Below are 25,368 nucleotides of genomic sequence, written 5' to 3'. Positions count from 1 at the left end.
GTCATAGTTTGTCTTATCATTTCTAATAAGTGTTATATTTAATCATACTATGTCACTGTGTACCATGGAGATGATGAAAGCTGAACAGAGTCAGATAGATTTAAATGGACATTATAAGAAACGTCTAAACTGTGACTTGTCATAAAAGTGCAATTTGTATTCTGTCCAAAGCTTTTTACATTAGGAGACTGTAAGGTGTAATCTGCTTTTTCACAATCAGTGAAGTATTGAAGCCAGACGGCCGTTATGATTGGACGACAAATCATTCTCAGGAATTGGAGGCCGCCTGGAGAGCCCCCTGATCAGGACAGGGGTGGCTGGGTTCGGAAAAATGGCTGCACATGAAAGAATATCATAGAAGATGCAGGTCATGACTGAAAAATATTTGTTCCAAAGAGATACACATATTTCTTTTATACATGTGAAGATGTGGTGGAAGCATACTGATGTTTTTGAGAGATCTGCTTTCGTATAGTCTCTTTTCTTCTTCATCTTGTTATTTTTCACAGTTGTATTGTCTCTTTTTGTCAATAGCTGTATATGCAGGCTAACCCCCTGTCGTTCCTGTGTTGTGGTGGGGTGAGTATGGAGTGTTCTGGTTCGAAATAAAATGTATCATCCTCCTGTTGTATGACGAATGTTATATCACAATAACAGTTGCAAGTCCTAAACAGTGCACAGACACGTGGAGATAAATGAAAAAAAAAAAAAAGATTACCATTCTAAAAGGATTACCTAGAGAGCAGAGTGAGAAAATGCCCTGGTGGCCCCAACCTTCAGAGGCCCTGAAGGCCTCTGGGTCACTGTGTGGTAATTAGTTTGAGGTAATTTAATTAATATCAAAAGGAGCGCTTGAGGTCTTAGTAGCAGTAGCAGTAGATGTAGTTTAGCAGTCACAGTAGAAAGAATAGCTGCAGCTGGAGTAAATAAGGTTTATTTATATAAAAAATAGAAAATAGATAAAAATGCATGATAAACAGTAAAACAATGACATAAAGTTAACTACAAAAATAACAAACTTAAATAAATGGAAGTTTAAACAAGTTTGGGACACAATCTTCTTTATCTCAATTGTCCACATTCTTCACTCCACTTTTGCCTCAAACTATTTACTCAAAATAATAAGTTTTGCACTTTATTTTCTTAATGTTGCATTCTTTTGAATCATATTGTAATTCTTCTGCTACTTCAGTGTCCTCTGTACATGCTGTACATGGCACTGTACAGCATGTCTGGCTGTCCTGGATGATGGATCCTGCCTCTGTTTTACCTTTTGTTTTTCAATTACAGGTTTATGATGTGTGTCTAACAACAGCAGGTGTATACTGTTCACATTGTAAATCCCTCAGAGACACATGTGCGACTGATTTTAAACTTGCAGTGAGGTCCAACCAACAGGTTCTCTGTTTCCATGCAGAGCTGTTGTGAATTCCCTTTTCCCCTGAACACCCCCCTCCCAGAGGACCAGGAGACAATTTATCCCAGGCATGACACCCCTGATTAGATTAAGTGACTCCAGGTGTGTTCAGATGTGCTTTGACTGACCAGATTATCAGTTCATATGTCTCCAGTCCTAACTCCTCTACGCTCTGCGGACAATGTGAGTTTTCCTTCTTCCTGTTAGAAATGATTTGAATTCTGCTTTGTCTGATGTACATTTGAATGCACTTCTATCTAATACATTGATAGTTTGTCTTATTGTAGTGATCATAACTTAATATATTTGTTTGTTTGGCTGTACTGCAGAATCCATGAAGTGAATGGAGAGGAAAAAAATGGGCCCATCAATAGCATGATTCTTTCAATAAGCAATAGATTTAGTAGAGGCAGTGACAGCATTAGTATTCATAGCAGCAGTGCTCCCTTTAATGTTTGTGTAGTAGCTGTAGGATTTAATGTCTGTCCATAAGCAAAGTCATTCTGGAGCTTTCTAAGAAAAAGAAGTGAAAGTCTTGTCAAGGTTAAATAAAATGTTAGACGTTCACAATCAATACAGTCAACACTGTAAAAGTCTACTTTGTACAAACAGTGTACAGCATGTTCACAGGGAGTTTTGCTCGTTTATGTCAGTTACATTCTGTTAGTACCAAGAAATAAATCTCCAAGGCCTGAGAACAGAGTCTAAAACAATAGTAACCATCGTGCAAACTTCCAAGAATATTGCTTGAACTTTAATCCGCCTCTAATTTTTTTATTACTTTGTTGTGCTGCAGTTTATTCATGGGAAGTGAATTGTAAAGGTTTTATCTCTTATCTTTGCAAATGGAAAGCATGCTCAAATATCATCATCAGCCTCTGTAGTATTCAGCCTGCCTACCTTTTTTTTTTTTTTTTTTTTTTAAACGGGTAAAAATATATAGTTTCATTGTTCAAAAAATCTCAGTCATTTCCTTGAACAGCTGGGCGTCCTCGCAATATTTTCAGCTGTGGATGAATCTGCATTTAGTTTAATTTGCCTTTTCAATAATTCATGGCAGCAGGGCGTTGAATGTAGGATTGAGTCAAAATGAAGTACTGTGTGTGTGTGTGTGTGTGTGTGTGTGTGTGTGTGTGTGTGTGTGTGTGTACATGTCAACCAGTGCAAGTGTGGATCAGTGATTTGTTTTCAACAGTTTTTGAACAACAATGGAACTCTATGGCAACAAAGAGAATAAGATATGAGGCTTTTTACATAATGCAAATAGTTCATATTATTGATGTGTTTCTGTGTAATTTACCACTGCCATTCTCTGTGGACTTAAAATAAATATCTAAAGAATAATACCAGTAATTTCTTTTCTTCCTGTAACAGTTGTCCTAGTGACTAACTTCCACTACTTTGACAGAATATACATTTATCATGCAGGCATAATGAATAACACAGGGAGACTATGTGTGACTCATGTGAGCTGGCCCCTTCCTGTTAGTGCAAACACAAGGAGACAGTGCCCCCATGTGGTCATTGTGGTGATCTATTTATACTGTTGTGAGTTATTATATTTCACACAATGGTTGAGAAAATGACCTCAAGATTTTAGTGACATAGAATTCTGCATCTCTATATGGGTTTACACCTGTATCCTGTTGCAACAAGCTCCCCCCAGTGAAATAGTTGTGTTTGGATTGGCTGCTTTGGGTGAGGACCATGTCTGGAGTTGGGATTTGTAAATCCTAGTAAAGGAGGTGGGATTTGTATGCAGTGGGAGAGGCGGTTCTGCCTGAAAGGCTCAGTGCAGGGAGAAAAAGTTCAGAGGAACCTGTTCTCCCTGAATCCTTCATCCTGGCTCTCTCAAGGCGTGTCTTTCAGAGTTAAGTACATTCAACACACAGGGATCCACTGAGGATTGAGTTCTCTGTAAAGATATAATGAGTGAGGTGAGAGGTCAGAGGGAAATGCTGAAGAGGTATTTTTAAATAATGTGCTGGAAAATGTAAATGAGATGAATTGTAATGCAGTGAATATCAGAGGCTAGGATTTTTTTTTTAATGGATTGAATGATGTCCTTTTTAAAAAGAGAAGATGATGGGGAAATTAAAAAATACTGCAAGTGTCATCACAGGTGGTTTAGAGGAGCAGGTGACTTCTACTGTGACTTTTTCTGGCCAGACTCATACAAAACCAAAGATGAACACTTGCTTATAATAGTGAAATGTGTTTATCATTACCCTGAGAATATTACAACAGTAGCATAACTCTAACAATTAAAATTATATTGTCTCATGAACATAAGAGCATGCTTGCATTTTTATATAATGTATTTTGTTGCAATTATTTGCCTTTTTAAAGCTTGTTGGCTAAACAAGACACTACTTTAAAATAATGTGAAGCCAGGTTTCTCTTTCTATGACAAGGCTAAAAATACACCTTGACAAGAAGATATAGAGGAGGTGCCATAATTCCCATTCAGGTGTCAGTGTGCCTTAATGGATTTTCAATACACAAAAAATGACTACAATTATTTGCTCCAGACCCTTTTAGACATATTGATATTGTGAAACCATGACAACAATATACTGTGTGATAGTTACTCAGATATATCCTCAATTTAAAGCAGATCATGAATGACTTTTATTAATGCAGGGCTGCATCCCAGTTTTCTGGGAATAATAAACAGGACAAACACACATTATATTTTTTGTCCTTGGGAGCTCATTTATTTAAAAAGTATGTTGGACAGGCCATGCTTTAATACAAAAATATTCCAAATACTGTACATTGGTTCTCAACATTGTGCAAAATGTAAAAAAAAAAAAAAAAAAAAAATATTTACAACTCCAGTTAACAGGGAGAAAGTTGAGGGGGGGGGAAAGTCTCAAAATATATTGATACACATTATAATTGAGGTTTAACCCGGAGTCTTAACACTGAAATGTTCTGATGAGTTAATAAACCTCCACTTAATCTGAAATGCGAACAGAGTAAACATTTTTTTTTTACACTTTGTGCTAAAAGGAATGCAACATGAATAATAGACTTTACATAATGTATAAAAGCATGCATCAGGTTGGAACCATACCCATTTTTTTTCAGTTAAGATTGAAATGTAACTTTAAAGTTGCATTTACTGTCAAATGGACATTGTGCAGAAGAATAATCCAAATTCCAGCGAAATGTTTCCATAAAATAAAATAAAAAGTCACAATTATAGTTCAGGTTGAAAACTGAGGTTAAATAGCTGGAATGCTTTGTTTTGTAGTTTGCTAGAAAAGACATATATAGTGTTTCCAGTTTTAATTCAAGGATAAGTTCACTGCTCTCTCACATGCATGCACAACTCTAAAGATGACACTGATATCCAAACTCTTAACCATCCAATCCACATCAAGACACAAGACTCTCATCCTCATTCATTTCTCCAGACGGTCCAGCAGCAACACGTTTTTAATTACAAAGTCACTTAATTTAAAAGCCAGGATGTTGCTCTTTCTTTCACTTCATTTGTAGAAGCTTCATCTTGTTTCCTAAAAACAACAAAGAGGGGGAGAACATTTAGCCGTTGAGAATGAACTCTTTTTAAAGTAAATGTTTGATAAGGCAGCACTTACCCAGTCCTTTAAGAAACTTGTTCACTCCGCTTGGCTCCGGCTCAGGATATGAATCCAGATACTCGGCCACTCTGACTTCAAAGAGACCTGGGACAAAGTTAGAAATGTTCAGCCGCTGACGCCCACTTAAATAAATTATCTTCATATGCAGTATAATTTGTTGTTCTGCTGTCCATGTTAGCATGCACTCGCTGCTCTTAACTCTGTTTCTTCAAATGAGTGGCTGTTAGGTCAGTGCATGCCGTGACTTATTTAACTTTAATCCTATTAAACTCTGATTTAATATGATTAAATTAAACTACCATTTATCCATTTAACAGATTATTATGTGGAAACATCTGACTTCTATACTCCAACTTTTATGTTAAACTTTGTTAGGATGATATTTTAATGTGTTCTTCACAAAGATCAATGGGTAGATTTCAAACTTCCTGTGCTGATGTTACAAGCAAGAGTGGTTGCAAATCAAGACAGACACCAAATCATAATTTTTTTAAATTTATAATATTGGTGAAAAACTGAGCATTTACTTTTAGTATTTAGTTGTACCCATAAACTGTTTGCAGTGATGTGGGATATTAAATGTAGGGGCTGCTAAAGGAAATCTAACATCAAGTTTCACAGATTCATGTTAAAAGCTTTATCTACAAACTACTGACCTTTTTTATTTTTATTCTTCCTATATTTATTATTAATAAAGTAGTTCCACTGTGTACTGATATGTGCATTTCCAGTGTCTAACTCAACTTTAGTTTTGCCTCTTCAGAACTCATCAGAGCATGGTAATGGAAACTAGAGAATAGCCTCCATTATACTTTCCTGTTTCACAAAGCCATGCTAGAAAAATATAGATTTAAAAAAAAAAAAAACCTATCTGTGACTAATGGCAGGGCCACTGCTACATCAATAATCACCTCTCCCTCCTCCCTTGCGCAGCTCTTTGTCCTGAATGAAGCCGGCAAACATCTGAGTGTCCATGAAGAGCTGCAGGAACTGGCGGACTCCGCGGGAGGGGTGAGATTTGCGGAAGCTGTCGCGCTGAAGCTCCCTGCTTCCGCTGGAGGACTCGACCATGTGGAGAGGATAATGGCCCACCAACTCCACGAAGAACCGCACGAAAGCCTCTGACAACAGAGAGCTCAGGACAGCAGGCTGGCCTGGATGGTTCATAAAAAGATAAAAAGATTTATAACAAATATACCCCATAACAGATGAGTTCTACTGTGGATTTATGATAAGATAATCTAACCAGTCTGTTAGTTTCATCAAGTATTACTACAGACATGCTACACATTCTGTGGCATGTTAAAGGCTTATGCTTACAGTATGTTATGTGCAGACATGCTGTGCAATTCATTTAACAGCCTCTGACCATAAATGTAGTAAACTGGACATAAGAGCTGATGCTGCTGTAATGAAAAACATCACTACACATAAGAAGGAACTTAATACGGTGATGTTGCAACTGTAAGACACTGAAATACCTAACTGACAACATCTTTTTGTTTCCTCTGTGTCTGTTTATACCAACCTCCAGATCTGTCTCCATCCTCCTGCCTCAGGATATCTTCCCTCTCCTCCAAGATCTGCTGCAGCGCTGCCTGCAGTTTACTGGGCAGGATGCAGTCTTCATCACCTAGCTGCCACACACAACAGGAGAAGTCAACATCAGTCACATGATATGTTTTATGAACACAGATTTTTTTAAACTTTCTGCCTGACCAATGGACTGCATTTCTGCATGTAGGTGCTTGATTTTCAATGAATTCCTTGTGTTGTTTTAGTTACACGTGTTATAAACATGTGTAACAACAATACACCAAAGACTGATGTTTATGGACTACAGTGCCTGTAAATTCTGCTATTTATTCATTTGGTCAGATATTCTTTTGCCCTGTATTAAAAAATTTCCAACAGATGTATGTTACATGCTGAGAAAGGAAACTATTTGCAATTTGGTTTACATATCCAAACATAATTGAAATGACAGTTGTGTAAAACAGACAAAGTGTTAGCACAGCAATAAAATCACTGTTTGGTCCATTAGCTTACAGTTAATTCAGACACAGTGTCTTTATTATGATATTAAGTCCAATAAATTAAACAATAACCAGAACCCTGTCAAAATAATAGACTTAAACACAATAAAAACAAAATTGAACAGACTGAATGATTACTGTTGATTACTAGCTATAAAACAGGCTTTGTGATTGTATCATAACATGATCAGCGGGGTTTCTGCTGTGTGCTTAAATCCTACATAGTTTTATTTCTGCAGCTGTGTGTGTGTGTGTGTGTGTGTGTGTGTGTGTTGGATCTTTTTCTCTTTGTCACTCTCAAAATATTCTGTGCGTAAAAGGGACAAGTGCAGGCAAGGCCATCTCCTCCACTGGAGCCACACCTTTCTGTTCCCATAATACACTGCTATGTGTACACACCTGAACGACAAACTTGTCTTCACACAGATTCACTATGAGCACCTGGAAAACAATGAGAAGAAAGAATGACGGTTACTAACTGCGTGAGTTTACTGTTTCACAACAAGAGTTTCAGCCTCTTCTACATCTACCGGTTCTGGGTTTAATCATATAATACAAACGTAGGCACTAAAACCCCTCTATCAAAACACAGACACACTACTTAAACTGCAAGTTTTACATATGAAAGAAATTTAACAGAATTCTGGCCGACCTCCTCGATGGGCAGATCCAGCAGCTGTGGCAGGCAGGGTGCCAGCACCCCGATGAGGAATGGGGTGGGGGAGCAGCTGATGTCCAGCATGCTGGCTGGCAGCACAGGCACGAAGGTGTGTTGCCAGGTGAACGGGTAAAGCAGCGCCAGCACTGCATGGCTACACCGAGACAGCACACTGCAGTGAGGAGAGATAACAACCCTATTCAGTCGTCACACAGATCACATGACACAGATATCAATCATAGAGTGGTCACACAATACAATTCTTTTCCTCCACGTATTCACAGCAACTAAGAACCATTTGTGCAAACAGTATTTGTCTGTTAGAGAACCCTTTAAGAATCCAAGCTATCAGCGTAACTACAGCTGTGCCCTTTACAGTCTGGTTGATGTTACAGTCATATGCACACATGCTGTGAAATACCACCTCCACTTCTGACTTCAACTTCTGGAGTAAATTGTTTTCTCTTCTCAGCAAAGCACTCAAGCCCAGCACTTCTGACTCATCGTGCAGCCTCTCCCCGTTATCTCAGATATAAAAAGTATCGGGATACTCATCCTTCTTCTCAGGGGTTGTGTCCTCTGAGTTTCAAACTGCTGTTACTACCCTGAGAAAAGCCAACCTTACTCAGCCAATTTTAATAACTTTAGACCAATTCCTCATCTACATATCCTCCCTAAAATCATTTAACTTTTGTTTCTAATAAGCTGTTTGCACTTTGCGGTGCAGAAACTTATTACACTGCCACGAATTATAATACTTTATTTAATCAACTTAAAAATTATGTAGGTGTCCATCATCTCGTACTCATAGTTTAAGACCATGTTTAACAAAAGACAAATTTAACAAATAAGTGCTGGAGCAATTTCTTGGGTTTATTTAATGTACACACAGAGTGATATTAATTCCTTTAAAACCAATGAAACTTCAAATCTAAAGTATTTGTCTATTAAATATCCATGACTGAAAAGCAAAAGTCAAAGTTTTTTTTTAAAAACAGCTAAAAAGGTATTATTCATTAGGAGCTAAGCGCTAAAATACTCTGAAACTAATCCTGTGTGGTTTGATCTGATTTGATTGACAGCGATTGAACAAACCATCATCTGTCATCACATTCTGATTTCAATATTTCTGAATTCTGATTGGCGCAAGGACACATGTGACATCACTGTTTTCCAGCTGACTTCAAACCAGAGAAAAGGGCACAGAGAAAAACACAGATATAGAAAATTTCTCATGTGAAATAACCACAGCTATTGTAACAGTGTGATCATGTAGGATCACATTGAGAAAGTCACTTTTCAGGCCCTTTAAGTTTGCTGTTTTGTATTTACTGTTACTGTAAAAGTTGTATTGTTTAACTGGAAAACAAATGCTATGTAATAAGCAGATATCTTCATGTTTAGGATCTTAAGTCTGTATCAGGAACTGTTGCCCACTGAGACACAGTAAGTGATACTGAGCTCTACAAATAAACCTGACATGACTTGACTTGCCGTTGGGACTCCACAGCTTAGTGTTTCGTGAACTAACACACTGAGGCCAAAGTACACACAGATAGATGATACTGGCCCTGGGTCTGTGTGATGTAATCTAGCATTGAATCACTATATTACCCTTGTATATACAACGATGGTGAAGTGGTTAGACAGTGGTTTGTTGTGTCACCGCGGCAGGGATCTAACCTCAGTTTGTCAGCGATGAAGATGACCCTCCTCTCGAGGAGAAGGGAGGCGAACACCTGCAGGAGTTTCCCGACGCTGAGACACTGCAGCAGGCTGTCAAAGTCCACGTGCTCTAATCTGGAGTCCACCGGCCGACACAGAGTCAGTACCTGGCAGAGCAACGACAGCAACGAGAGCACAGGTCGTACCATGTAAATAAACTTGTAGTCGTGCACAAGCGAAAACAGACTCCACACGCCAAATATTTGAACGATCGAATTATCTAAGTGACCCCTTACGAATTATCTAAGTGACCCCTTACGAATTATCTAAGTGACCCCTTACATAAGCTTCAAGTGAATCTTGCTCAAGTGAAAGATGAAATTTGAAATCTTGGGAATCGGGAAAATGAGCTGTAGCCGTAAAAAGCTAATTAACTGCTGTCATTTCAATTTTAAGGCATCATAACTTCATTTATTTTGAAACTACAAATAGGAAAGACTAAAACCTGTACTGTGTGTTATAATGTAGCTGTCCCAACATGAACCCTTCAAAACTGAAATAGCCCCCCCCCCCCCCCCCCCCCCCCGCCCCCCACTATTGTTTACATAGATAGCCTCCCATGAGTCATCCCTGAGCCTTGCAGAAGGGAGCGGTCAAGAGGAACAAAACTACCAATTGACATTTTAGTTTAAGGGTTACCTCGCTCCCAGAGCCAGGAAGAAAGCTCTTAACAGTGACTGTGCGTCCAGGAGCTGGGAATGGGGCCTCCATCACGCTGCGCATGAAGGGGTAAACCAACGCTGGAGAAATCTCTCGACGCCTCTCCACCTCCTCCAAAATCTGGGGCAGACAAGAGCTAGACAAATTAGTGTGACTCCTGCAGGAACTAGTGTTGATTAAAGTCTAAACAATAGAACAGAGGCATGATGTAGTAAATGTAGTTTCCCTGTTGGTCATATTCACACGTACCCTTTGTAAATTTCCAGCCAACTGGAAAATAGGTGGGACGCAGCTACATGCACACAGTTTTTTGTTTTTTTTTTGAACAACACACCCAGTGATTGCTCAGGATTATCTTCTAGTGTAGCTTCATTCCATACTAATACATGCATACATACACAGCTGAACTTAAGCAAATATCTGTGCAGCAGCTGCTTTATCTCCCTCAAAAGGCTGGAAAAGTGAGCAGATGCTTTACCTTTGCAAACAGGTTGAAACAGCCCAACTTGCTGACGATACAGTGGACCTCTGGAAGCCTCTTCCCTTTTCCATTGGGCTTTAAGAGGCACATATATAGGTTCATGTGTCATAAAGAAGATAAAAACAGAGCTATAACAGATCATGAGCTTGTATCACAGAGCATATTTCCCTTTGCAAATAGGTTTTATAGTGTTTTCAATGACAATTTTGTATAATGGAAGAAAACTAATCAACAGTCTAAAGCCTGAACTCTTCATTTTTTATGACAGCGGCAGAGAGCCAATCTAACAACGTGTGACATAAACTCATGTTAGCTTTAGTCAGGCTCCCTCCACACTAAAGATAGAGTAAACACAACAAGTCACAGTTACAATCTGCTTAACAAAACAGTATGTTCACAATAAACAAACGCAAACAAAACAGAAAAGGCAGATATACCACATAATTTTAACCTTAAGAAAAAGTATGTTTTAAAATAAAGCTGCTCTTCTTGTGAGGCAAAAGAGAGGGAAAAATGATGAAATTCTTCTTGGTCTGTGTCATTGATTCAGAGGTGGTTTATGGTCTGTGATTCACATGCACTAGTCCTCAGAGATGTTGAGTAAGCATATGGCCGGCTGCCATTTCATCAGACACACAAACACATGAGCGCTCCAGCCAGTGATTCAGATGCAAACACGTCCACACTCACCAGGATCTTACGACAGTAACAAAACCAGCGGCTGCCGTCTTCTCCGGTCAGGACGAAGGAGAAGGTCTCACTGCGAACACATCGACACCCAGGAGGTGATTCAAAGATTTAAAAAAAACACTTCCTAAATGACTTCATCTAAACTGACTTTTTACTGCCTAAAAAACATGTAGCCAGAAGTTTAGAATATGAATAATTCTTTGTGTAAAAAGCTGGGGGGAAAAAGATTGAAACATGTATTTAATGAATTAGTTGATTAATGTCTGTCTACAGATACAAAGGAGATCATACAGAGGAGGAGAGAGAAAAAGGCTGTCTTCAGTTTACTTGAGCGACCACAGTTGGGTGTTTTAAATACAGGAAGGTGTAAATTGAGGTCACAACCCAAATTACAGCAATGAGCCAATATCCAGTGAAAAAAACACGAATGGCCCTTAGCACTGGGAGTTTTAATTAGATCAGATGAAACTTTTGATTATCCCTGTGGGGAGTTTGAGTTGTTGCAAAAGCAATTTATGGGTTGCAGCTGACAGCTGAGGGTACATAAATAGGAAAAGAGGAAATGGGGTATTGAACATAATAAAACTAGTTACATCATGAGAAAGAAAAGGTTATATGATATACACACACACGAAGGGTGTTTATAACAGGTGTATACAAGAAGACAGAGAGAATACACACAATGTAGTATCATGTTACCATTAAAGCCTCTGCCTTTTGGATGCAGTTACTTCTGTATCTATTTAACATGCTGTTAAAATATTACTGTTGTATATGAGCTACCTTGGCATGTGTGCAGAGGGCTTCCAGTCCTGTGAGTCAGGGAAGCAGAACTTGGGAATGACCTTCAGCTGATCCTCAGCCTCTCTGGAGAGCCGGGACGACTTCTCAAACTGAAACAGAGGAACTCAGTTAAGCACAGCAGCGGTTCTCTAAACGGGATCCTTGAAGTGGTTCCAGGTGAGCTCAGGTGAAACCAGAGATTTAACAGCATTATAATGTAATTCAATCAACATAGAAGTATAAGAAAATTAACAATGACTCATGCAAGGTTTCATTCTTTTGAGTATTTTCCCACAAGCGTTTCCACATGACAAAATCTCTATTGTAAATGTCTAAATTCATTCTATAAACATCACATGAACTGACAGATAAAGTTTGAGATACTTTTAATGGTCCCTTCTAACCATTTTGGGGAACTGTTGTGTGATTTCAGGGGAGTAGGTGTTTCCAGGGGAGCCTTTTCTCAGCGACACCACCACGAAGATCTGGAAAAGCTGCTGCTGCTGCAGCTGGATTAAGTCTCTCTCCAAGGTGCGGTAGCCTGGCCGACGTTTCAGTGTAGACTGGATATAAACTGATCTCTTGGAGCCTGCTAGACACCACACAATGAGACAATATGGTAATGCTTATCCTGGGACGTATCACTTTCAGCACAGAGGAGCAATACGAGGCTTTTTAAAAGATTAGTATAAAAATGTGAAGTTCACGATGATTCTCTGCAACCTGGAGTGGGTCAACATTTTGGGAAACAGGCTTATTTTCTTTCTTGTCGATAGATGAGAAGATTGATGCCACTTTTATATATGTCCTTTTAGTATGATGCAACAGATTTGTGTAATCTGTACAAAAATAGAAATGTATAAACAAGTTCTGGTTTTACAGGGAGTTGCGTGCTGGGACTATTTCTTGTCCAGGCCCCGGGACTTTCTGGACTCTTGTAATCGCAGAGAGTTTGTCAGGCGGCCATCGAAGTCTTCAAAGAGTCTCCGTGCCTGGCATATGAAACTATAGCTTCTCATTTTTACAGTTGTGTTTTTGCACCCTTTAAAACAAATATTATATACTATAACCTGTTAATAATATTTTATGGTGGTGGATTGTCATCAGTCCAGCACTGATTGGACTGCCATGAACTTTGTACAGATATTCATGGTCCGCAGATGATGAATCCTACTGTGTTCAATGATCCACTGACTTTTCATGTAGCGCCATCATCAGGTTGATCTGACCAATACTTTGTGCTTAAGTACAACTCCACACAGCTGCTAGCATGGCTGTAGACTCTCAGTCTTGGATGGACCAGACATTTGCATCAATCAGCTCATGTAGATCTTGGCAAGAAAGTGAAAGCCAAGAACCCAAACTGTAGAACTGTTTCTTCAGAAGGGTCGCACTGGGTATAAATAATCGGTAGTTCATGTCTCACAGCAGTGTTTCTCAAAATTCAAACCACATTTCTGACAAGCATGATTGTTAAGAGGATGTTGCTGATGTTGCTGATGTTGCTAGGTGTTTGTTTTCATTGGCTTTTCAAAGCCAAAGCTTTCAAAGTGCTTTATAGCAATACAGCAGATTCCTCAAAAAAATCTGATCTTGCTCTTTCCGTTACTAATTAATCAATCAACTATTTTACAATTAATAGATTAGATTCAGTCTCTAAAATGTTAGAAACCAAGTCCTTCACAATTTTACCAGGTGACGTCTTTCAATTTCTAGTTTTGTCCAACTAACAAGACTAATCGTTTGTTCAATTTTGTTAAAGTAGCTAGCAAAATTATTAGCACCCAGCAGCCCTCTTTAGAATGACAGAGAACTTTTGCAGAGGCATGTCCAGATCCAACCATCCTTTCTAGGAGGAATTCATTCTTCCCTCTTTTGGGAGAAGATGCAGGTGCCACGCGGTACAAAGCTTTAAAGAAGTTTAATTTTTCTTTTGTTCCGAGTGTAATAAATGTGCTTAATTTGCAGTAAACCTTGACTGCACTGCTATACAGCACTGGCATACCAATGGTTAAATACTTATAGACACATTTTTGTTGTTGTTGTCGTGATTAATGTTGCATTTCCCCTTGTATATTGTGTTTGTGTTTTTTACCCTCTAATGCAAATGAACTGAATCTGAACTTCAACTGAAATTTACAATGACACAAAACAGAGAAAAGGTTCCACTATATACATTAAAAAAAAAAGGAAGTGTGGAAAAAATCCCCTCCCACTGTAACCCTCCTCTACCTGCCTAACTACTTCCTGAATGGGTGGAGCCCCAGAATCTATACAGGCAACCAGCTCACCTGTGGCAACAAGGAAGCTGACTGTGGAGCTGACGTAGATGCCTCATCCCTTTAATAGTTTGATGTGTCTATAATATATGACGTGTATGTTTATTTTGTCCGGTTTAAAATGTATATATAGCAGGTTTAGTAGCTCATGATTTATTTGTTGTCCTGATTAAGTTTCAGTAGTGGTTTGCGTTATTGCTTCATTCTTATGTTTAGATAATAACTGTGTTCCAGGCTAAACTATTTTTGGAATCATGATGCCAAAATAATCTTATGTTATCATTTTCTTGTGTGATCAGACAAACCGGTTTAAACTACTTCCTATTAAAAGAATGATCTGGAATCCTTTGGTTTTTGCTCATCTATTCTAATAGACAAACCATTGAGTTGGTTAATATTCCTGGGGCAAGACTATCCTTAGGACATGTATTTCATAACTGATAAACAATTAGTGTTTCAGCATGAGTCTTTATGTCTCCATCTATAAACATATAAATGCTATGACCTTTTCTTTCCATGTTTGTCCTGTTTGTATTTGCCAATAATTAATGACACAACCAGATGTTCTTACCCCATATGAGAACTTCTAAGTACTTTTAAAACTTAAACCTGACAACCAAACTTAACATAAAAGAGCGTTACAGATAAATTAACACGACGGTGGTACCTTTGGAGTTGTCCTCGGGGTCGCTCTCTGTCCCGCTGGTCTCCTCTGTTGATACGAATTACAGGAGGGAGAGATTAGCGAGAGGCAGGGGAATGGAAAAGACTTAAGAAGCCATAATCAGATGCAGACAGTCAGCCTTTGTTTCATAATCAGTGGCTTCGTCTGCTGCAGCTGGCCTTGTGTGTGCCATCAAAAGCTGGGTATTTCCACCATGAGGCTCAACTTAATCTTATTGAAGTGTTGATGTGTGTGACATTTGGGCCTCTGCGACTGTGTGTGTGTGTGTGTGTGTGTGTGTGTGTGTGTCTGTGTGTGTGTGTCACCTCGCACTGAGAATCCCTGGTTCTTCACTCTCTTCTTCCCTCTCTTGTCGTCAAAGATTGTCTCAATCTTGTTGACGTACTGCGTTGTAGGACAATCATAGGTAGTTGTCAGCCACATCATTTTACAGCCATTACAGACAGATGATAACAGGGAATCAGGATGTAACAGCCACTAAGTACTAGATTTAGTAATAGATTTTTTGCATTAACCCTTACACTCCTGAATTCTTCCATTAATGGCCTGAAAGAACATTCAGTATTTCATAGGGGACTCAAGTCAACAAGGGCCTACATTTATACACAAATAGTCATAGAGTTGGGCTCAACATATAGACAGGCACATACAGGAAGCTGAAACTTATCTTTCAGAGGACACACAGAGCACTGCCAGCCAAGGAGGAAAACTTTTATGACAGTGTATGGAAAGAAACTAAAATTCCCCATCTTTGATAATCATACTGTTATCAAGCAGAAACATCCACAAAGTCATGAAGTGCTATTATGCCTAAGCTCATTTTCTTTGTTTTAACATCTTTTTCAAAGATCTGAACAAGTTTATAGATGATACTTAACAAAATATTGTATTAAAAATATATAATCTTTTAAATTTACATAATAGGAAAGAAACAAATTAACAAAGACACGCTCATCTTGTTAAAATACCATCCGAACCTAAACTTGATTAGTATTCCCTTCCTCAAACCTGCTGGCAGCCACAGCACAAGTGTCATGTGGGTCTGGCAGCAATAATCCTCCTCTAGTCATCACCCTTACAGATGGATGTCAGTACATCTGCTTTATTACCGTACCTCGCTGTTGAAGTCGCTCCCTGTCCGCACTCTTTCCACTGCCATCGGTCGTATATTTAAATCCCTAGGTTCCGTCTGAATTGTCATAAAGGCATTGAAACGGTTTCTGTTGCTCTACCACTATCTCTTCTTTCAGTGTCCTCTACTTCCTGTTGAACAAGTTGCCGCCCCCATTTTTTTGTTTTTTTCTTTACTTCCGACAAAAACACGTGATTGTGGACTGTTTGTCCATTCTGCAATAAAAACTATTTGTTGTCTCCTGATATAATGGGCATGTGAAATCTAATGACAAGATCATTTACCTGAGGCGTCCTCAGTGTTTTTTGAGTGCTTGTGCGTCGGGGCGTAGCTGGTTTAGGAGTATCTGCGAGGGTTGAGGCTTTGGATGCATGGAGTCCCTTCTTCTCCAGTTTGCCAGCGGACCCCTGTAGATTCTGGGGTTTCGGAGGAAGCTGGAAGACAAAAACTGCGGCGTTATCACAAGCTTTTACATAATCACCTGGTATTACACTTCCCTTCCTGCTTCCTTCTTTTCAATTTCAGGTTAGACAGAGAGCATTTGATACATCCACACAGCACTATAATGAAAATAGTTGTGTACTGAGTAAAGGAGACATAAATTTAATTTCTTCCATTACCTTGGGGACGTGAGGCCTTGCAATAGGGAGACACATAGGAGACAGCTTGACATCCTCATAGGGGTTATCTCTGGTCACTTCACCTGAGGGAAGATAGATTGATGGGAACGATTAGACAGTCCACCATTATCAACCATTCCAACAAGATACTTAAGATAAAAACTATTGAGTGAAGTGTTTGCTGAGGATATAAAACATTTAACTTTCCATCATAAAACTGGAGCACACATGATATCATTTTAAAAATGTATTCCTTCTTGGTTTTTATGGAGTTATGAGTTAACAGTCTGGTTTTCTTTACAGGTGCATTTCATGTGAAGAAAGCATTTAAAAACTATTATGTAAGGAATGTAACAATTGTGGATCTTATTCCATGCGACCTTTGGTAAACTAGGAATTGCGTAATATCATCAGTAATTTTCATAGTCTTATTTATAGATTTGGATACAGATTGGATTTGTTCAAATTTGATCATTGGAGTTTTAGTTTACTGCAAATATTGATGTAGAGGCAAAGTTTGTTACATACTTATAAGTAAGATATTACCTTTATCCTGTACTATTACATGGTACATCTCAATACAAGTAGTATTCTACAGCTAAATCCAAATACACACTATGATGTTGGTAGCAGTCCTGCTATGAATAGCGTATTTTTAAGTGATTATTACCCAGAACAGATATGACTCAGACACATGTGCCTCTTGGACAATCTGACTCTTGGATTCTCTGACTTAACAAGTAATTCAATTTGCTGTTTTTCCCTAACTTGGAAACACCTCTCAAAATGATTAGGTTAGGGTTTGTGTTTCACAAATTGTAGAATTTGCGGGAAACCTGCTTTGGGAAACAACCCCCTATTTTTTTATAGGCAATGATTAGTTCACTGGTCCCTGTAATGCATCACTCGTGAAGAAGCTCTGCTAATACACTGTGAATGAGTCATTTAAAGAGGCATAACTGCACATTTAACTAATAACGGGCCCCAAATTGGCCTTAATTACTTCCTGTCTTTCTTTGTTTTTAACACATTCATCAAAGGTTTAACGAAACGTGACACCCACATGTGCAGCTTAACGATCAAAAGCTCTGAAAAAGTTCACCCACAACTCTTCCAGCTCAACTTACAGACGATGTCCTCATAAATATTGTCGTCAGAGTAGGCATGGTAGAGGCTCGAGTGCCTGCCCTCGCCTCCGAGCGTGGCTGGCTTTGCCGTCAGACGCGCCGCATCCTCGTACTCAAAGGACTTCCTGCAGCAGGGTGGGAAGGGAAGGCAGTGAGAAAGACTGCTGTCCTAAAGATAGCCGCCATACTATTGTTCACTCTGGTGTCTTATACTCAGCAGGAGTCCCACCACTAAATTCCATATGTTGATATCAAAGACAGCAAGTGAGTGGGTGATAAACTGTCATGAAAGGAAATGACTGAGCATATGGTATAAAAGTTGTTTGAAAAAAATAAAAACATCCAGACAGAGGATTTAGACAGAGACAGTAGTTGGCAGTGTAACAATGTCTGTCAGCTGTCAGTGTAAAAATGAGGTCACTGAGCTACTTTCCTACCCTGAAAGCTTTAACAAAAAAAAAAAAAAAAAAAAAAAGGGAAGATGCAGATTCATTTAGTTGCAGATTGTTTGCTATTGTCTAGTTAGTAGTTTATGTTCCTCTTAACTGTTTGCACTGAAGGTTTGATGTGTAATGTGGTACTGCACTCCAGCATAAAAACAGGCAATCTGGCTCAATGCTGAAACAGAAACCGTTACGTGATTATGTTCAGTGATTTAATACCGACCTCAATACAGGAAATTCATAATGAACAAGAATGAGTGGCAGTTAGTGGCTTCCTCTGAAACTGGTAAACAAAGAGTCCTGTTCGACTATGTTGACTGTGTGCAGATACAGTATGACATGATGATATGAAAGTAGGTGAGAAAGTTTTGTATTAGGGGGCTATAAATAATTTGTTAATCATTTAGCACATGCATGGTCTAATCCTCATATATGAAAAGCAGAAACCCAACAAATAATTGAAAAATAGTTGCATTTAAAGTTTCTTTCCATTGACTAATTGCTGCAGCTCTAATGACTATATTGTACCACAATCAGGAGTTTTTAAAGGGTTTCTTTCTACAGTATTCATTTGTTATCATATTATTATTTTAAGGTATTTTATGGGCCATTGTATGTCTTTATTATACAGCGACAGTAGAGAAATGACAGGAAACGCAGAGAGAGACATGAGGAAGAACATGCAACAAGTGCCCCTGTCCAGATGTTAACCAGGGACACTGCGGTTCAAGTGAGGGAGTTTCTACAGGATATCAAAGAACACAGTTTATACAATATAACTTAAAGAAAGTAACCAGCCACAAGATAACAGCACATTGAATTTCCCCTTCATTTCCTCTTAAAGGATTCTCCTTTAAAGTACTGCCAGATTGAGCCGTTATAAGATACTGGTCTTAAAGATCCAAGTTATTGTTTGATTTGAGTTTAATTCAAATGAGCATTTGTGTTGGTCTTTTCAGTACTTGCAAATCTAGCTTTCGGAAAAGCAAAAATTAATGTTTGTATTTCTATATTAATATTATTAGAAATTGTGAATATCTGAGCATATTTTTATATTCTGTCACATGCACATACAACATCTAGACGTGACTGTTATAAAGACGTGTATTATGACTACAGAGATGAATGTGTACATGGGTAACACACACAGTTATACAGTTGTGTCTTGTTTTGCTTTGCCGTCAGTGAATGAGTGAGTGAGTGTGAGACTGTGTGTGTGCGTGCCTGGACATGATGACCCTGGACGCGATGCTGCCGAGGATCTAGGCCACATCCAGACAATAGAGAACAATGCTGCCAGATATCATGTGACATCACAACTGAACGCCAGCCAGCAATTAAGACCCTGCCCAAAACTGTCCTAAAAAACCCTTGCGTCTGCTGATACAAAATAAACACCACAAAGTGTTTTAGCCAGAGTCAGAAGCAGGGAATTATTTCAATGTGTATATATATATATATATTTTTTTTTACAAACTTTTCCTTAAGCAGGAGAAACTGCAACCCCTTTCATTTTTTAAACTCAGGACCACTTAAATACAATTATACAGGTCATTAAAAAATGTATACAATCAACCCTGCTTTTAGTGCATTAACTCACCTGTTATGTTTATGTCTTGAAAGCCCCTCTGTCTTTGCAACCGGACATGGAGGAGGTGGGAAGCTCGGTGGGTGGGCTACCCTCCTACTCCTCACAGTGGAGAGGTTGTTATGAGGGGATCTGCTGTCCCATCGTGGTGCGTGCCCCATATTGTTGTTGGCTCCCCGGTACTGGAATGTCCGCTGAGGTTTGGGAGGAGCCTGAGCGTCACCTGAAGACTCCCTGCCTTTCTCCCAGAGCAGTCTGTCTCCCTCGAGCTTCCGCCAGAAACCCCGAGAGGTGTAAAAGTTCCCGGCGGGCATGTTGTCTTCTTGATCGTCAGTTGACAGAGGTAGAGGTTTAGAAACTACTTCGATGTCCAAGATGCGACCCAGGTTTTGGTGGCCATTGACAGCTAAGATTTGTTTACTTGTACAGTTAGCAGTGTTAGCCTCCACTCTGGGAGACGGGAATATCTGTGCTGTGAGTGGTTTATTTCCTGGGGTTTTGGTTGAAAATTCAGTGGAGCATTTCTGCAAGGGTTCTGACTTTCTACCGACCACACGATGTCCAGTTTCTTCCAGGCATTCCCGAAAATCTAAACTCTTCGTTTTTGTGAGGCTGGCTTTCCCACCTCTCGAGCCCTCGTTGGAAAATCCGTTACCCAGCACATCTCCAGAAAGAGTTCTGGATACAACTGGAGGGTGCGCTTTCACCCCAGCATCCGGGCTGCTTCCCTGCTGACTGCGACCTTCCCACTGGGAGATCTTATCCCTGATGCTAATGCCCTGCTCATGAGAAGGGGGTCTCCCTGGCTGGCGGCCCTGCCACGCCACGGTGGCCCCTTTCTGCAGGCGATCCACCTCGCTACCCCCTCGCCTGCCCTGCTCCGGCCTCAGAGCCAGCATGTCGAGAGGGGGCAAGTGTCAGCTCACCCTCAGTTCTCCATAGGTGAATGCATTGGGGGAGTTTCACACAAAGTAGGACAGGAAAGAAAAAAAAAAAAAAAAAACTTGTAATCAATTAATCCAGAAATCAGTAAAAACAGAAGCACCACAAGATTTATGGTTGGAATTCTTCCTTCACGTCTTTTTCACGTTGTCTTGTCCTAGCAGAGTGTCATTTCCCCCTTGTCTCCTTTTGTAAACAACCTAAGAAGAAGACAAGAAGCAAAAATTACTCATCAATCACCCTGCACTTAAAGAACAAGTCCAGACAACACACGGCAGGGTCAAAGGGATACTGAAGCAACACAGGAGGACACATTTTAAGACTTCTACAAGTTGTAGGCAGAGACAGAGTGATGGTCAGGAAGGACACACTCCTGTCAAGGCCAGTATCCAAAAATAAATCCGGTAAGAATACAGAATGACAAGGGGAAGACAGTGACAGGAACAAGGCTACCGCAAGTTTCTGCTGCCGTGTGTATACGTCTTGAGCCGCCCCAACCCTTCTCCTTCTTCTTCTTCTAGCCCCCGGGGGAATTCTCTATTCCCTGTAGCTGTCCTAAACCACATAGCCGGCCAAAGATGAAATGCCAATGATACAGCAAAGCGTTAAATCTAATTTAGTGTTCTTACAAAGCTCACTTTCAGATGACTGTGAAGAATGCACATTTTAAGTCATTTCAAAGAGCTTTTGAGGCAAGAAAACACATGAATGAGTGTACATAAAGAGCCAGGGGCAATTAGGTGAATGGTGGAAAACATTTTAACCACACCTTCCTATGCTAGTGGAATAAAGGCTCTCCAAATGGTTGAGCTGATTTTCAGGGGCAAGATTTTAAAAAACCCCTACAGGACTATAGACTGATTAACTGAAGCCTTTGTGCTGGGATTAGAGTATGCACGGTAAAGCTATAATCTACAGTCTTCCTGCCTCTCATCAAATGTTATCAACACTGACAGACTTGATGTAAAGTTCTGCAGTGCCATCCGCAGTGACTCATATTCCCTGAGTCGACATCAATGTAGCCACTGTACGCTCTTGTTCAGCAGCTCCTGGCTCTGCTGGAACCAAACCATTTGGACACGTTGCACATTAGGACCGAGGCTGAGAGAATCTGGAGAAGGGGAGACATGGTAAAATTCCACAGCACAGCTCATGATCATAACTCTATGAGCTGCATTCCTGCAGAGCTGTATAAGAGGGGGGTCGGGGAATAAAATTAACTAGAGACAGTCGGTCAGTCAGGGCTGCAAGTGACGCCTTTGTTTTGGTTTGACCTGAAATCGAACGTGTGCGTGCTCTGGAATGCTTGCTCAATCACTGCCAGACCAATGCGATGACAATGCGACTCCCAAACTGACCCACTTGCATTATTTGTCTGTGTGCGGTATGTTGTACAGGAAGGCATGAGTTGCGTTTCCTGAGCTTCAGGAAGAAGGATCAGCAGACTGTCCATAATTATGGTGCGGAGAGATTTGCACCCAGTCACAACCACTGATTTGAGCTATGTTTAGATCAACTATATTCAAACCTTGTGATGGTGATCAAACAATCTCTGTGAAATACTGTAAATCCAGAAATATATCAGCTACCAGCTAGTTGCACTAACTTTTTTGCAAACACATCTAAAACTGTCGGCTCCATCTCTTTCCCATACTGTTGTTATTGCCAGTGAGGCAAACTGTGAGCTGTGATATCGAATAACAAAGCTGGAGGGCAGATCAAAATGAACTTTTCCTGGTGTTTATGATGCCGTCAACTCTGTAGAAAGGTAAGCTCGCATTTTTTTAAGTGAAACTCACTGACTCATCCATGCAGAAACCAGACTCGGGACGCATGACAGTGAAAAACCCCTGTCATCACTTGGCAGGTAAATCAAACCTAATTGCACCTTCAAAGCCACCACAAAACGCCCGCCCAAAGAAGTAGGGCAGGACACAACATGTTGTAGGTGAGGTATTGTACGACTGTGCTTTGTCATCAGCCGTGACAATCATGGTGACAGTTAAAGGTATAATAAAAGAAATATGTGGGTTTGCTAAATGCCAGCATGAAAGGACACACCAAGATAAAGTTCCATGAAGTGGCTGATCAATCATCAGCCTCAAGAAGAGCTTCGGTGCTTATAGGTATACATTAGACTCAGTGCTAGTGAATGAGTGATAAATTACTTTACATGACAAGCTCCATCATTTAGTGTCATTTGTTGTTCAGGTGTAACGACTAAAGAGTTAGAGTAAATGAATGGTAAAAATACTAAAGATTAAGAAAAATAGCACAAACTTAATGGAAAGATATTCATTACTATGATTTTTGCTTTAATGAAGTGCAACACACTTCTGAGGTGTTTCTGTTGCAGTCAGTTATTCATTAACTCAAGTTTATTTTATTATTGAACAGCTGCAGATGATTTCCATACAGTTGATAAGGTCCAATGACCTTGACTAGCTATAGGACCTGAATTAGCCGCTTAATTTCTGGCATTGCTGTTTAACATGTGTGGGTGATCAATGATTTAACTGAAAAATATACATGTTCTGTTTACTGCAAAGATTACTGACTTTATGAATGAAACTGAATGATTCATCTGAATCCTAAAAACTGCTCTCTAATTCTGCAATAAGAAGAAGAGGAAGAAGAGGAGGAAGAAGAAGAATCTATCTGGTTTAGTTTCACCTTTTAGGTTTGTCTGTTGGAACAACAATGCAGGAATAATGTTACATCTGGTTTGGTCTGACAGTTTACATAAGACATGGGCGATATATATCGACATTAAAATCGATATCATGATATGAGACTAGATATCATCTTAGATTTTGGATATCATAATATTGTGATGTGTCACAAGTGTTGTAGTTTCCTGCTTCCTACTGTACTACGTTACAGTACTATGATATTCTAGTTGTTCTATTATTTGTCTTTACTTATTTAGTCATTACTACTGATGATTCTTTATCAAACATGTCATTGTGTAGATATTTTGTGAAAACACCAATACAATATTTTTGCAATATCAATATTGAGGTATTTGGTCAAAAATATTGATTATTGAATATTTGATTTTGTCCATATATGATATCACCCAGCCCTAGTTCATATTGGTGTATATATTTGGTGACCCATCCGATTGTGTGACCTGCAGTGGTGGAAGAAGTACTCATATCCTCTACTTAAGTAAAAGTATCAATACCACAATGTCAAAATACTTCACTGCAAGTAAAATTCTGCACTTGATATAATACTTAAGTATAATATATGTTTAAAAGTACTAAAGTAAAAGTACTGATAGGATTTTACATATTTTTACTTGTTATGGTGTATTTTTTTTTAACATTGTGGTATCAATACTTTAACGTCAAGAGTACTTTAAAAATGTTAGTACTCCTTCCAACACTGCAGGTCACAAGATCTGACGGGTCACCAAATATGGTATAACACCTGTAATTAGCTAAATTGCTTGAATGCAATAAAACGTTTTTTTTTTTTTTTTAGCTAACTTGGAAAAGCAACTGTCAGACAACTCGTGTAATATGACTAAAGATTTTATAAGAAGTTGCACATCGCATGACTTACCTCTCATAGTTTAAAACGAGGAGCAAAACTCATGTTCGCCCCTCATTTCCATTCCGATAAAATGTAAAACATAAATAAAATCCGAGTCCACTCTCATCGTTAGTTCAGTCTGGAGAGGTTAGCGTTAGTTAGCCGTTTGAATGCATTCAGGCTAACATTGGATTCCTCAGCAAGTTAGTGCCAACTTATTGGAAAATAAACTTTAAAACTAGTAGTGTCACCATACTTAATGACTATTCACAATAACAACAAAGAAAGTGGTCACAGACTAGAGGAAAGTAAAGCGGAGCAGTCCTCGCCCTGCGTTTAAGGACTGTCAAGTAGCCGGAAATATATACAATTTCCGGCACAACTTCCAAAATAAAACCCTTTAATCTGCCGTCATCCAAAACTCTCTAAACTTCCGGAGTGGAAACTTAATGTCTGCACATTAAAACCAAGCAGTAACCTCCGGCGCCTAAAAATGAAGTCAAACTGGGAAATAGAGAGATGAGACTTGATCAATGATCAATTCTACAGCAGAAATAAAAAGTCTGATACAAAAAACGGGTAATGGCTCTATAGCTAATTTCCCCTTTCATGGTAGGTGAATTTTTATATATGTAGTAAGGCTGCCTAACTAAATTTGATTAAGCATGGCTGCTTTGAGTGACAGGTGGGTGCTGTCACACCACAATGGCAATGTTGGTTAGGTAATGTGACCATGGCATAACCTCAGATTCACGGAGTAGACTATAGATGTAACTGTAGCTGTTGCTAATTAAGAGTGTTTTCAGTTCAAGTTAATTGTCACTTTTCTTTGGGTTGCACCCTCTAAGGAGTCAGATATTCAGTATTTGTTTTAATGGTTTTCATTTTTTAATGATGTATTAAAACTGCATCACTGTTGGATGTGGTTGACAATCAGGTACATATGTCTGT

At 39.3% G+C, this 25,368-nt stretch overlaps 1 protein-coding gene and 1 long non-coding RNA gene across 3 annotated transcripts; one reads left to right on the top strand and one right to left on the bottom strand.

Annotated features, from left to right (window-relative positions):
* Positions 1-4,129: 4,129 nt before the first annotated feature.
* On the bottom strand, positions 4,130-24,861 carry dennd2c (DENN/MADD domain containing 2C). 2 transcript variants are annotated; one of them, XM_053317889.1, is made up of 19 exons: positions 24,448-24,861; positions 19,948-21,077; positions 17,905-18,029; positions 16,778-16,860; positions 16,442-16,591; positions 15,331-15,409; positions 15,008-15,052; positions 12,466-12,653; positions 12,062-12,171; positions 11,279-11,348; positions 10,586-10,663; positions 10,087-10,227; positions 9,406-9,554; positions 7,717-7,894; positions 7,464-7,505; positions 6,557-6,665; positions 5,940-6,182; positions 5,026-5,112; positions 4,130-4,941 (listed from the first exon to the last, which is right to left on the bottom strand). In XM_053317889.1, exons 2-19 carry the CDS (start codon positions 20,832-20,834, stop codon positions 4,910-4,912), a joined length of 2,796 nt encoding a protein of 931 aa, XP_053173864.1. In that variant the 5' UTR covers positions 20,835-21,077; positions 24,448-24,861; the 3' UTR covers positions 4,130-4,909. The 2 variants fall into 2 exon arrangements, with proteins under 2 accessions (XP_053173864.1, XP_053173865.1); XM_053317890.1 differs by having other exon boundaries at positions 12,466-12,650.
* On the top strand, positions 11,239-12,610 carry LOC128357530 (uncharacterized). Its single transcript, XR_008321222.1, has 3 exons — positions 11,239-11,373; positions 12,078-12,238; positions 12,495-12,610. It is a non-coding gene; the product is annotated as an uncharacterized LOC128357530 (long non-coding RNA).
* Positions 24,862-25,368: the final 507 nt, after the last annotated feature.

Source organism: Scomber japonicus, chromosome 4, assembly GCF_027409825.1.
Source record: "Scomber japonicus isolate fScoJap1 chromosome 4, fScoJap1.pri, whole genome shotgun sequence".
Classification (NCBI taxonomy): Eukaryota; Metazoa; Chordata; class Actinopteri; order Scombriformes; family Scombridae; genus Scomber; species Scomber japonicus.
The sequence above is the reverse complement of the archived record's forward strand: the minus strand, read 5'-3'. Positions and strand labels throughout refer to the sequence as shown.

Coding starts and splice junctions, on each gene's coding strand:
- dennd2c (XM_053317889.1), bottom strand. CDS start 20,834: ATGCTGGCTCTGAGGCCGGAGCAGGGCAGGCGAGGGGGTAGCGAGGTG. Junction 10,664..11,278: donor GTTACTGTCGTAAGATCCTG/GTGAGTGTGGAC, acceptor TGCCTCTTAAAG/CCCAATGGAAAAGGGAAGAG. Junction 4,942..5,025: donor CAAGTTTCTTAAAGGACTGG/GTAAGTGCTGCC, acceptor TGTTGTTTTTAG/GAAACAAGATGAAGCTTCTA.